This window comes from Podarcis pityusensis (genome assembly GCF_964106645.2).
Source record: "Podarcis pityusensis genome assembly, chromosome: 12".
Taxonomy (NCBI): domain Eukaryota; kingdom Metazoa; phylum Chordata; class Lepidosauria; order Squamata; family Lacertidae; genus Podarcis; species Podarcis pityusensis.
The window spans coordinates 8,278,326-8,291,198 of NC_138037.1; the positions used below are offsets into that span (position 1 = coordinate 8,278,326).

General features: G+C 44.9%; 1 protein-coding gene across 2 annotated transcripts in view; it reads left to right on the forward strand.

Moving 5' to 3' along the window:
- Positions 1 to 12,873, forward strand: part of CRHR2 (corticotropin releasing hormone receptor 2) — a 199,241-nt gene that overhangs the window by 22,297 nt on the left and 164,071 nt on the right. For both annotated transcript variants that reach the window (XM_080974193.1, XM_080974194.1), the window contains one exon: positions 1,701 to 1,794. In XM_080974193.1, the coding sequence (XP_080830319.1) occupies positions 1,701 to 1,794 (94 nt within the window). Of the gene's footprint in view, positions 1 to 1,700; positions 1,795 to 12,873 lie in introns of those variants that run through there.

Here is a 12,873-nt window from a genome sequence, read left to right on the forward strand (position 1 = left end):
TATGAAACTGCTAAAGATGAGGTAAAATGAAAATCGGATAGGGGGACTTGGGGAAGCTCACCTAACAATATTTAGAAAAAATAAAGATAAGACAAGAATTTGTTTGATTTTCTGTTTGTATTGTTTATTTGTGTTATAAAATGAATAAAAATGGGGGGGATGACAAAGCAACAACTGTATTCTGAACTTAAAAATGGAAAGTGAAATGCCTGCGGTCAACAAAAGAGGTTCAAAGACTCTCTCAAGGCAAATCTAAAAAAATGTAGTATAAATGTAGTATAAACACCAACAACTGGGAGACACTGGCCTGCCTGCGAGTGCTCCAGTTGGGGAACAGCCTTTACCAAAGGTGTCATGGACTTTGAAGGCACTCGAACTCAGGACACAAAGGAGAAACGTGCTAAGAGGAAGGCACGCTTGGCAAATCCACACCGTGATCAACTCCCGCCCGGAAACCTATGTCCCCACTGTGGAAGGACGTGTGGATCCAGAATTGGCCTCCACAGTCACTTACAGACATATTCTTAAAACTGTGTTTGTGGAAGACAATCTTAACTTGGCTATGAGTGATCGCCAAAGAAGAAGTATGAAGTCGGCAAATGTGTCCTCTTTCTTGTTCCTCAAAATATGGCAACCCTAGTTAGGAAAGTGATGGGGGAATGAGTTGGAATGTGTGGAAAGACATATAGCATACCCTCTAACATGCCTCAGGTGAAATTAGGGACATTTCTCAAACCCCCGAATTGACCCTCCTTGACCCCCCATTTTTGGTCTCCTCCCTCCTTCAGAACATTTCCTATCAGAAGAAGGGTGAGTGCCACCTACTCAGCCACAAAGTTCCCGGGTGACCTTGGGCTGCTCACTCACTCTCATACCTGAAGGAGCATCTCCACCCCCATCGTTCTGCCCGGACACTGAGGTCCAGCTCCGAGGGCCTTGTGGTGGTTCCCTCACTGCGAGAAGTGAGGTTACAAGGAACCAGGCAGAGGGCCTTCTCAGAAGTAGTACCTGCCCTGTGGAATGCCCTCCCATCAGATGTCAAAGAAATAAACAACTATTGGACTTTTAGAAGACATCTGAAGGCAGCCCTATGTAGGGAAGCTTTTAATGTTTAATAGGTTATTGTATTTTAATATTCTGTTGGAAGCCGCCCAGAGTGGCTGGAGAAACCAAACCAGATGGGCGGGGTATAAATAAATTATTATTATTATTATTATTATTATTATTATTATTATTATTATTATTAACCTAACCTACCTTACAGGGTTGTTCTGAGAGTGAAATGGGGAGGAGGAGAGCTATGACCATGAGCTCCTTGGAAGAAAGGTTGGGCCACAAGTGTCCACGTAACTTTCTCCCCAGAGGAACAGTAGAGTAAGACACTGAAAGGCTAATTTCTCGGGGAAATGTAATAGTACCAGTACATTTTGTGTCATATTTCCTTTTCTAGAAAGAAGGGCTAGAAACTTACTCTCTTTTAAAAACGAAAGCTGGGGATCTGGGGATTATTATTAATTGGGAGGGGGGCCACCGCCCAACCACCAGACACCCATTGGTTTGATTTAGATTATCTCCTGTCTGCCCCAGCTCTAATCTCTGCTTCTACAACACTTCTTCCTCTAACAAATCCTGTGTTTTCTCTTCTTCCTCCCTTCAGTTTTCCTACTAACAAATCTTCTTGTCTCCTTCCTTTCTCTCAGCTGGTTCTGCACTGTGAGTCTTCTGCAAGCCTGCCCTTCTCCGCTCTGCTGGAGAGATACTGTGAAGAATGGTCCTCCCATCACAATTTGACAGGTAATAATGACCTTGAGATAGTGTCTAATTAGTAAGGGATGCCCACTGGCTTAGACAACTTAAAAAATGGAAATTTGCAGCAGAGAGGTATTTCAGTTGGTTGTGGGATTTTTTGGCCATGATAGTGAAATTGAACCTGCATATTTAGAGCCATATTACCTCTAAATATCAAGTAATAGAGACATGCAATGGGTTAGGGCTGTTGCCTTCTTGCCCTTGTCTGTAGACTCCATTTCGATTCTCTCAGTTACTAATTTAACCAATCATAAATCCAGCTGTCCACATTTTGCAGCAATCTGATTTCCTTTTTCTTTTAAGCAACTCATGCAAATTTATAAGCATTGTAGGGCTAAAATTCTCCTAGTAAACACATTTTATATGCAGCCTTGACTAATGTAAGCATTTTTGCAATCAATCTTTCCCAATATAATGCATTTTTATATTCTGTTTTCGCTTTCCCCTGCTAGTTCTCACATTCTTTTGAAAAGGGCAAATTTGATAGATTTGGATTTAAATGTGCACTGAATCATATTTCTTCTCCTTCCCCTACTTCCAGATGACCTGTTTTATTGAGTATTTGATCCCTATATGTTTGTGCAAAGTATGCAGGGAGGTTAAATGATGTCGGCTAGTTGCTGAGCAATCGTTCTGATTTGTTTCTGGGGAGGTTATACGATGTTGCATCCAGCAAGCGTCATCCCATTCCCAGCGGCTTTTATGCCAGTTTCCTTATCTCAGAAAGACCAGTTTGTGGGCAAGGACGGAGGACTCAGCTACATTAGTAAAGAAACAGCGATTTGAATGCACTATAATCATGCAACACCAGGGGGTGCCAGAGAGCAAGAAATTTTAAAACATGATTTTCAATAGAGATTTTTTTCTTTTGTTATAGCAATCTAATTTCTGACTTATTTATAGCCCCCCCCCCCCCCGTCCTGATCCACCCAGGGTTTGTGGCACAGAAGCTGCAAATCAGCTCTAATTCCACAAACTCTGAATTTGGTGGTGCTTGAAAATAGCCTAGGAGCACATTCATAAGCCACCTTGCATGACCCTAAAGGGGAATATTTCTCTTGCAGGAAGGGGACCCATATTATGTGTGTCACATCAAAGCAGAAAGTGCATGTCATTCTTAGGGATGGGGAAATCTGTCAATCTTGGTTTCTCTCTCATTTTCCAATCTTAAGTTCCCTAGATTTCTTTTTTCTTTTCTTTTTTTATTAAATCTTTATTGGTTTAAAATACAAAGATACAATCATACAACGAAGGTAAGTATTTCAGATTTAAATACCAAAAAGAAAGAAAGGGGGGGAAAGAAAATTTTTGAAACAAAGACAAAAAAAGAAAAAAGAAAGACGAAAGATTTATACATTATATCTATCAAATAATTTTTTTTTGCAAAAAACTTCCAATCTTTCTTGTTATATTTTTTCTGTTGCCATGGTATTATCGCGCAGTTTTGTTTTATATCCCTTTTCATACATTCCACTATAATGTTTATATCATTTGTCTATTTCCCTACATTTCTAGTTCTCTACATTTCTATTTACAACTCCCCCTCCTTCTCAGACCTCAAGCTGAGAGATCATCTTTAACTGGCTGCCATTTAGTTTCCGGGCCCAATTCAAAGTGCTGGCTTTGACCTACAAAGCCTTAAACAGCTCAGGACCGCAATACCGCAAGGATTGCCTTTCTCCATATGAACAAACCAGGACTCTGCAGTCATAATCTGAGGCCCCTTTGTGTGCCTTCTGCATGAGAAATTCAGAGAGTGGTAACACCAGAAAGGGCCTTTTCTGTGGTGGCTCCCGGCATTTGGATATTCTCCCCAGGGAGGTTTGGCTGGCACCTTCATTATACATTATACACCTTTTGGCACCAGGCAAAAATGTTCCCCTACAACTAGGACTTTGAAAGATTGCCTTTTCAAATGTGTTTGGGGGCGGGGTTTATTGGTTTGTTGTTGTTCTTATTTTATTTTATTTTATTATTATTTTTACTTTGTGTTTTGTGGTTCTTTTATTGTAATATTATGGTGTGAAGTGCCCCGAGATCTGTAAATGAAGGGCGGTATACAATTCTTCTTCTTCTGAGAGCCAGTGTGGTGTAGTGGTTAAGAGCGGTAGTCTCCTAATCTGGGGAACCGGGTTTGCGTCTCCGCTCCTCCACGTGCAGCTGCTGGGTGACCTTGGGCCAGTCACACTTCCTTGAAGTCTCTCAGCCCCACTCACCTCACAGAGTGTTTGTTGTGGGGGAGGAAGGGAAAGGAGAATGTTAGCCGCTTTGAGACTCCTTAAAGGGAGTGAAAGGCGGGATATCAAATCCAAACTCTTCTTCTTCTTCTTCTTCTTCTTCTTCTTCTTCTTCTTCTTCTTCTTCTTCTTCACATCTTCATCATCATTATCATTAACATTATTACAGTGGAACCTCAGTTTTCAAACGTAATCTGTTCCAGAAGAGCGTTCGGCTTCCGAAACGTTTGAAAACCACTTACTTCTGGGTTTGCGCATTTGGGAACTGAAATGTTTGAGAATGGAGCCATTTGATTTCTGAGCCATTTGATTTGACTGTATCGCTATTATTAAGCTACACTCTGAGAGAACATGGGAGTGAGCAAGGCTGCCTTGTTCTTCTCCAGATTCGTTAGCTAGACTATAACTAGATACTTTTCTATCCAAGTTATAGATTTCCTACAGGAAACAACTTTGCCGTTTTCCCACCTACGAGCATCTCTGTGTGTGATTGCAACAAGTCCGCTCTCAAACCAAGACCTGACAGCTTAAAGGCTGCTCACTCTGTGTACGAAAAGGGGTTTCAGTAGGTAATTGACCCCTGTTATCCCAATGCAGAGTTAAAGCACAGAGCCTAGGGCTTGCCGATCAGAAGGTCGGCGGTTCGAATCCCCGCAATGGGGTGAGCTCCCATTGCTCGGTCCCTGCTCCTGCCAACCTAGCAGTTCGAAAGCACGTCAAAGTGCAAGTAGATAAATAGGTACCGCTCCAGCGGGAAGGTAAATGGTGTTTCCGTGTGCTGCTCTGGTTCACCAGAAGTGGCTTAGTCATGCTGGCCACATGGCCTGGAAGCTGTATGCCGGCTCCCTCGGCCAATAAAGCGAGATGAGCACCGCAACACCAGTCGTCTGCGACTTGACCTAATGGTCAGGGGTCCCTTTACCTTTTTTTATCCCAATGCAAGGCATTAAAGACGGCCTGCCCGTGCCCCCTAAGTTGGCCTTCTGCCCCCAGGAGCGCACTGTCCTTTGATCACCAGTTTCCAAATAAAATTCATCTGCCGATTCATCTGACTTCTGGGTCTGAACAGAATTGCCATTTCTGCGGGCTGGTCCCTGTCTGCATCCGCCAACACTGCAGTCGATTGCTGATTTCCTGAGTTCCTCCTTTACAGTTATTCATTCCATTGGTTAAATGCTCCAAAGCTACAGCTTATTTCTTATCGGTTAATTTCATTAAATGCAACTCCATTTTCCTTCCAGACAAGCCAGATGAAAAGACTATTCACCGCGGAGTGGTTTGTTGTTGTCGTTTGGCTTTCTCTTCCAAATTAAGCGCTCTTCTTTCTTCATTCTCTCCACCCCAGCTTCAGATTTGTGGTCTTCTTAAATAAGATTTTGAACACGACAATAAAACTACAATGTAGTTTGCAACAAACAAATCTGTTATGCTTCCCTGCCCATGAAATTGGAACTTCCCAAGTGTGTTGGCATTCAATCCTGGCAAATAGTTTAGTTCTCAACTGATGGATTTTTTTTAAAAAAAATCCCTCCTGCTACTGTATGCTGGTAGAAGGCAAATGGCTGAATTAGTTTGCATTTAAAGGCAAACTTGGCAAATTCGCACTTTCCAAAGCAATATGCCAGTGGTGGCCAAACTCGGCCCTCCAGCTGTTTTGGGACTACAATTCCCATCATCCCTGAGCACTGGTCCCGTTGGCTAGGGATGATGGGAGTTGTAGTCCCAAAACAGCTGGATGGCTAAGTTTGGCCACCACTTGAATATGTGGACTCAAATGCAGCCAGCCTTCAAAATTCATGCTTTTTCTGAATTTTGCAATGCAGTTCCCCAGCCAAGCAGTGTGCACAAAAATGCATGTATTGTGCGCAATGTGTGCGTGTAAAATGCATGTAATGGTGAGCATAACTTTCAAAGATGCACTGCATTAGGGGAAATGGTTGGCAAAAAATGTTTCTATTTCCCGAAACTGAATACGAAATTTGTGTTTATTAGGAGACATTCACAGCAGACCACTGAAACATTACAGTGGTACCTCGGGATGTGGACGGGATCCATTCCGGAGCCCCGTTCTCATCCTGAAGCGAACGCAACTCGCGTCCACGTGTCTGCGCGTGCACGGATTGTGTTTCGCCGCTTCACATGCGCGCAGGGCGAAACCCAGAAGTAATGCGCTCCGTTACTTCCGGGTCGCCACGGAGGGCAACCCGAAAATACTTAACTTGGAGCACATTTATCCCGAGGTATGACTGTACTGTGGAGATTTTGTGGCTTATTTGTTTGCTTTTAAGGGAAATTGCAGATTGCCGCAGTAATGTATTTTAAGAGCGGAAAAAATGAGAAACGGAGAGAACCAAAAAAGGACAGATTCATCCATCCCTAGTTACAGGAGGGCAGATTTCAGTTGAACATTAGGGGGAAATTCTTGATGAGAAGGGCAGTTTGACAATGCAACTAGCTACTTGGAGGAATGGAGGAGGTCTTTAAGCAGAGGCTGACCAGTGATCCGTTGAGGATATACAGTGGTACCTCGGGTTAAGTACTTAATTCGTTCCAGAGGTCCGTTCTTAACCTGAAACTGTTCTTAACCTGAAGCACTACTTTAGCTAATGGGGCCTCCTCCTGCTGCTGCTGCTGCCGCCAGAGCACGATTTCTGTTCTCATCCTGAAGCAAAGTTCTTAACTGGAGGTACTATTTCTGCGTTAGCGGAGTCTGTAACCTGAAGCGTATGTAACCTGAAGTGTATGTAACCCGAGGTACCACTGTTCTAACTCTGGATTTTTGCACTGAGGAGGAGGTTAAACTAGATGCCTGTACAGTGGTACCTCGGCTTATGAACTTAATCCATTCTGGAAGTCCATTCTTAAACCAAAGCCATTCTTAAACCAAGGCACACTTTCCCTAATAATAATAATAATTTATTATTTGTACTCTGCCCATCTGGCTGGGTTTCCCCAGCCACTCTGGGTGGCTTCCAACAAAGATTAAAAATACATTAAAATGTCACACATTAAAAGCTTCCCTAAACAGGGCTGCCTTCAGATGTCTTCTAAATGTCAGGTGGTTGTTTATCTCTTTGACATCTGATGAGGCCTCGCACCGCCGGTGCCCTTCCACCATTCGGCTTCCGTTCGTAGACCAAGGTAAAGTTCACTAACCGGAACACTACTTCCAGTTTTGCGGAGTCCGTATACCGAATAGTTCATAAACAGGGCTGTTCTTAAACCGAGGTACCACTGTAAAACCCTGTGCAAAACATCTGCATGTAAAATAGTGTAACCCATATGGTCAGCCTGAAGAATGACTGCAGCAAGTATATGTGTTTGTGCATAAGATTAGGGATGTAAGCAGGCATCAATTTCCACCCCCAACCTGTACCCGCTGCACGCGGTACTGCTTCCATTCCACTGCAGTTCGACTTCTGCCAAAAGCTACAGTATTTGCCTCTCTGTGTGCTGCAACAAAATTACATTAGGTGCGGAGCGCATGCAATTAATTGCGCAAATTGCATTGTCATTACCTTATCCCACCACATTCATTTCAATGCAAAGGGAACATGATACAATTTTTTGGGGGGTGGGGATGTAATTAATGTTGCACCATTTATGGACTGCAAGCAACACCAGCAGTGAATACCAGTTGTATTTGTCAGACTCGTTTCCGTTCTGTCTTGGTTTTTATCGGAATTCTCCAATCTCTCTTGGCAAGAGGGCAGACATTTGATTTTAAAAGAAAACCGGGATTGTGTGGGTGTTTGTGAGCCAGTTGCATTCAAGACACACAAGAACCACTTTATGAAATAACTTGGAAGACCAGGGTTCAGAGCCCCACTCAGCAATGAAGCTCATTAGGTGACCTCACCTACCTCACAGGGTCGTTGTGAGATGGAGAGGGGAAGAGCGCATCAGTTGTGCTGAAGAATGACTTGGTCTTAGGATCTATGCCTTTTAACAGTGCTCTTCTCTGCCCTCAATCTGCCTGGCTTCTCATGAACAAGACTGACCTTTGCTTCAACTGAAGAATGTTCCCCGTTCAGCCCTGCAGCCTTTTTTGCTTCCCAAAATAAAAATGACAACGGGGATTTTCAAATGCATTTGTATCGTGTGGGTGAACGGAATCAGTCCATTGATTTTCTTTTTCTTTTTTTGGACGTGCAACTCTGTCCCGCTCCGTAAAGCTCCCTCACTTTCTCGGGCGCCTAGGTGTTGATTTTCAAAACTTGGCAACATTGTTTGCTCATGGAAGACTGGAACTTGACACGCACCCCATTCGCTAACTTTACAATCTAACGTGTTTGCAAATGGGAGGGATAAAGTGTCTTGATGCTTTTGGAGCACTATCGATCCTGAATTTTAGCAACAATCTGTGCAAAGCACAAAGGAAGGTTACCTTGCAGCATAGCATGGAACAAATTTCTGTCTCTTCCTTCAGTTCCCCTCTGCTCCACATCTGTTGGGTTGCTGATTTCTTTTAAGAGTAAAGGTAAAGGTACCCCTGACCATTAGGTCCAGTCGCGGATGACTCTGGGGTTGCGGCGTTCATCTCGCTTTACTGGCCGAGGGAGCCGGCGTTTGTCCTCAGACAGTTTTTCCAGGTCATGTGGCCAGTATGACTAAGCTGCTTCTGGCGAACCAGAGCAGAGCACAGAAACGCCATTTACCTTCCCACCGGAGTGGTACCTATTAATCTACAGCATTTGCACTTCGTGTTTTCGAACTGCTAGGTTGGCAGGAGCTGGGACAGAGCAACAGGAGCTCACCCCATTGTGGGGATTCGAACCGCCGACCTTCTGATCAACAAGCCCTAGGCTCGGTGGTTTAGACCACAGCGCCACCCGCACCCCTTCCTTTATGAGTATTTTCTTTCAATACGTTGATTAGGCCAAATGTTGGCAGGTATGTGTGAGGATCCAACAGGCAGGATAATGTTAGCTAAGCTCCCTTAGGCACCTTTGAGTGAAGGAAGTTGAGTCTCTACAATGCTATGAGGCTATGATTCTAAGATTTGCCTTCTGGGATGAGGGGCCTGACGACCTTGTAAAGATCACCTTTTGGCATATTTTTGGTCACCTGCTTGGGGTTGTAGGGCCCTGGGAGGAGATGGATCAAGACCCAAATGGGTGGGGCTTAATATTTATGCAAATATTATGCAAATCTGGGGCAGACATAATCAATAGTGCATAACTGGCCACCCTGATTTCACGCTAGCAGAGACACACGGTCGTCTTCCTCCATAAGGCTGTGGACGTGTGGTCCTCAAAAGCTTCAGAGACGGTATGCTCCTGCTGTGCTTCAGGAATAACAACAACAACAACAACAACAATAAAGTTTATTTATATCCCACCCTCCCCAGCCGAAGCCGGGCTCAGAGCAGCTAACAACAATAAAAGTAACACAGCATTCTAAAATCAATTCATTCTAAAATCAATTCAAAATCAAATTAATGGCAACCATTGGGCTAGAGTTCTATGAGGATTACAGAAGTAGGGGATCAGACTATGCCTTGGCCAAAGGCGTGGTGGAACAGCTCTGTCTTGCAGGCCCTGAGGAAAGATGTCAAGTCCCGCAGGGCCCTGGTCTCTTGGGACAGAGTGTTCCACCAGATCGGGGCCACGGCCAAAAAAGCCCTGGCTCTGGCTGAGGCCCGCCTAACCTCTCTGTGGCCCAGGACCTCCGAAATATTTTTGTTTGAAGACCGTAAGGTCCTCTGTGGGACATACCAGGAGAGGTGGTCCTGTAGGTACAAGGGTCCTAGGCCGTATAGGGCTTTAAATCCAGCCCCCAAAGCATTTAGTGAGAAAGTTGAGTGTTTCTCTCTTGAACTTCACCCCCTTTTCTCTCTGCAATTAGAGTAGCTCTGGGAAATTTTCACATTCCCTCGCTGGAGGCATCCTGCTTCCTTCTCCTTCGAAGCCATTATATCCCTGCTCTCTGGTTCAATTTGATTGTTTTCTTCCGACTCCTGCACCTCTCTCCAACGCCTGTAGAGCTTTCTCTTGGCCCTATTCGGATCTGCTCAGAGCGCTGCCAGGTTCTGGGGGGTTCTCCCACTTACAGATCTGCAGAATAGAGCCCCTTCCCCCTCACTCCTCTTCCTTCTATTTATATTCGCTGCCTTTTGATCCCACATTGCAGAAACATTCTGATTTTCCCCCACCCCAGACTTTCTTTTATGCTATCCAAGGTCAGGATGAAAAGCTTTAATTTAAGTTCTTCTTTTTAAGTTCATCATATCTTGCATGCATATTATGTTTTAACCTTTAATCTGCATTTGTGTGTACTATATCATCATCATCACCATCATCACCATTACTTCCATTTCTATCCCTTATTTTAGTATCTGTATTTTTATACTTAGAGGGACGCGGGTGGCGCTGTGGGTTAAACCACAGAGCCTAGGACTTGCCAATCAGAAGGTCGGCAGTTCGAATCCCTGCAACAGGGTGAGCTCCTGTTGTTCGGTCCCTGCTCCTGCCCACCTAGCAGTTCGAAAGCACGTCAAAGTGCAAGTAGATAAATAGGTACCGCTCCAGCAGGAAGGTAAACGGCGTTTCCGTGTGCTGCTCTGGTTCGCCAGAAGCAGCTTAGTCATGCAGGCCACATGACCCGGAAGCTGTACGCCGGCTCCTTCGGCCAATATAGCGAGATGAGTGCCGCAACCCCAGAGTCGGCTACGACTGGACCTAATGGTCAGGGGTCCCTTTACCTTTACCTTTTTTAATACTTTGTTGGAAGCCTCCCAGAGTGGCGGGGGAAACCCAGCAAGATGGGCGGGGTATAAATAATAAATTATTATTATTATTATTATTATTATTATTATTATTATTATTCCACCTTTTCTCCAAAAAGCTCTAGCTGGCATTCATGGTTGTCTTCTCCTGCATTCTGTCCTTACAACCCTACTGTGAGGTAGGTCAGGTTGAGAGACTGTCACTGGCTCAGTGTAATTGAGCTAGCATCGTGGCTGATCAGGGATTTGAACCCAAGCCTCCCAGGTCCTAGTCCAATACTCTAACCCTCCAAACTCTACAATCCTGCAGTTCTATGATTCTGTGACCGCTGCCTCCAACAGCGGAGGCAGAAAACAGCAATCATGGCTGGTAGCCATCTATAGACATATCCTCCATGAATTTGTCTATAGTCCTGTTTTAAAGCCATCGGATGTAGTGGCCATCTTACAGCAGGGAGTTCCGCCGTTTAGCTATGTACTGTGTCAAGAAGTGCTTTCTTTTGTCTGCCCCAAATCTTCCTGCACTCAGCTTCATTGAATGTCCACATGCTCTGCTGTTACGTGGCGAGTTCCCGCCTCCCCCTAGTGTAAATAAAGACACATGACACCATTGTATAAGGTTAATGGGCCAGAATTGGCCACAACTTTATTGGTTATAGGTAAGAGCGGTATTGGCTTAGGCATTGGTCCTATGCAACTAACCGGCTTCAGCCTGATTGCTTGAAGACCGGGAAGGGTTAACACCAGCAGGGGGAGCCCTGCTGATGCACGTCAACTAGGAACTCCCCCGGGGTCACCACTCGGCTGCGCGCTTTAGGCCCTGGCCTCCATAGGCTTCGGACGAGGCCACCCCCCCCCCCCCAGAATCTTTTAACGGACTACCCTTCAATATTTGGGGGAGGTGATGGTGCTCCTCCACCCCAACACATCTAAATAACAATACCCCTACCAATGCCTAACTGCCAAGACCAAGGAAGTTGTGACGATGTAGGCGAAAAACCAAATGGCTTGTGCCAATTTGCCAAGTGGAAAAAATTCCTACCAGGCCCCTTAACGGCGACCAACCAAAGTCCATAGCAAGGTCAGAGGGAAGCCTGAAAAGAAAAAGGAGTGGGTGGGTGGGAAACACAAACAGCTGCGCCGGTCAAAGAGGGAGATCCCGGGGCCGTGCTCGCCTTAAATGGGGCAAGCCACACACCCCAAGCCGGGCGATTGGCCGGCTCTGGGGGATGACAGGGACTGAGGATTCCCCTGATCACGCGGTGGAAGCCAGCAACACCACCCCCTCCAGATGTCGGAAGTGGCTTCATGAGACACGGAGAGAAACAGTCATTGTTAGGAATATGCTGTTAGTTCTGTCAGTTTTTCTTGGTCAGTTTTTCCCATGGGACTTCCATCCTGCATCCCAACATTCCCCAATCATTTCACCCTGTTTCTGTTCTTGGCTGCCTTTATCTTGTGGCGTATAGAGCCACCAGTTCCTATTGCCCCCTGAATTTCACAATGCTCTGAAACGGGTTGTCAGAAACACTTAGGGAAACAGGGTGAGAAACCCACAGTGATTTTTATTTTTATTTTTTAAAAATCTCACCCCCCCCAAAAAATGTGACACTTCCATTGAGTTACTAGATTGTCCAAGCATGCTGAAAGATGAGAAAATAAAAGTTAGCTTTAAGGGCTCTCTCTTCTCTCCCCCCCACCCACCCACCCCAATTTTCTTTTCCGCCTCATCTGTCAAGTCCTAAAAGGCTTTTGGGGAATTCTAGAATGTGCAAAAATGTTTCTGAGGTGATATATGCAACACAACAGATGCAGAGTAATTTTTTAAAAAGGTGTTAGGAAATGGCAGACCCATGAGATTCTTTCCCCCTCTTCTCTCAAAAGAGATGTGCCGCCCAGCTCTTTTAAATACAGCTTAGTCCAGATTAGTTATTCCTATGACAACCCCTAAAAAACCTGGGTAGCGGAAGAAAATAATTTCCTCTTCGGTGGTTAGATTATAGTCCTTTCTTCTCTTGTGGAATGGTGGTAGCCCATTCGCTATAGCTTAACCAGGGAACCTCTGGTCCTCAAATGTGTGGGAATGTTCAGGGTGGCAGG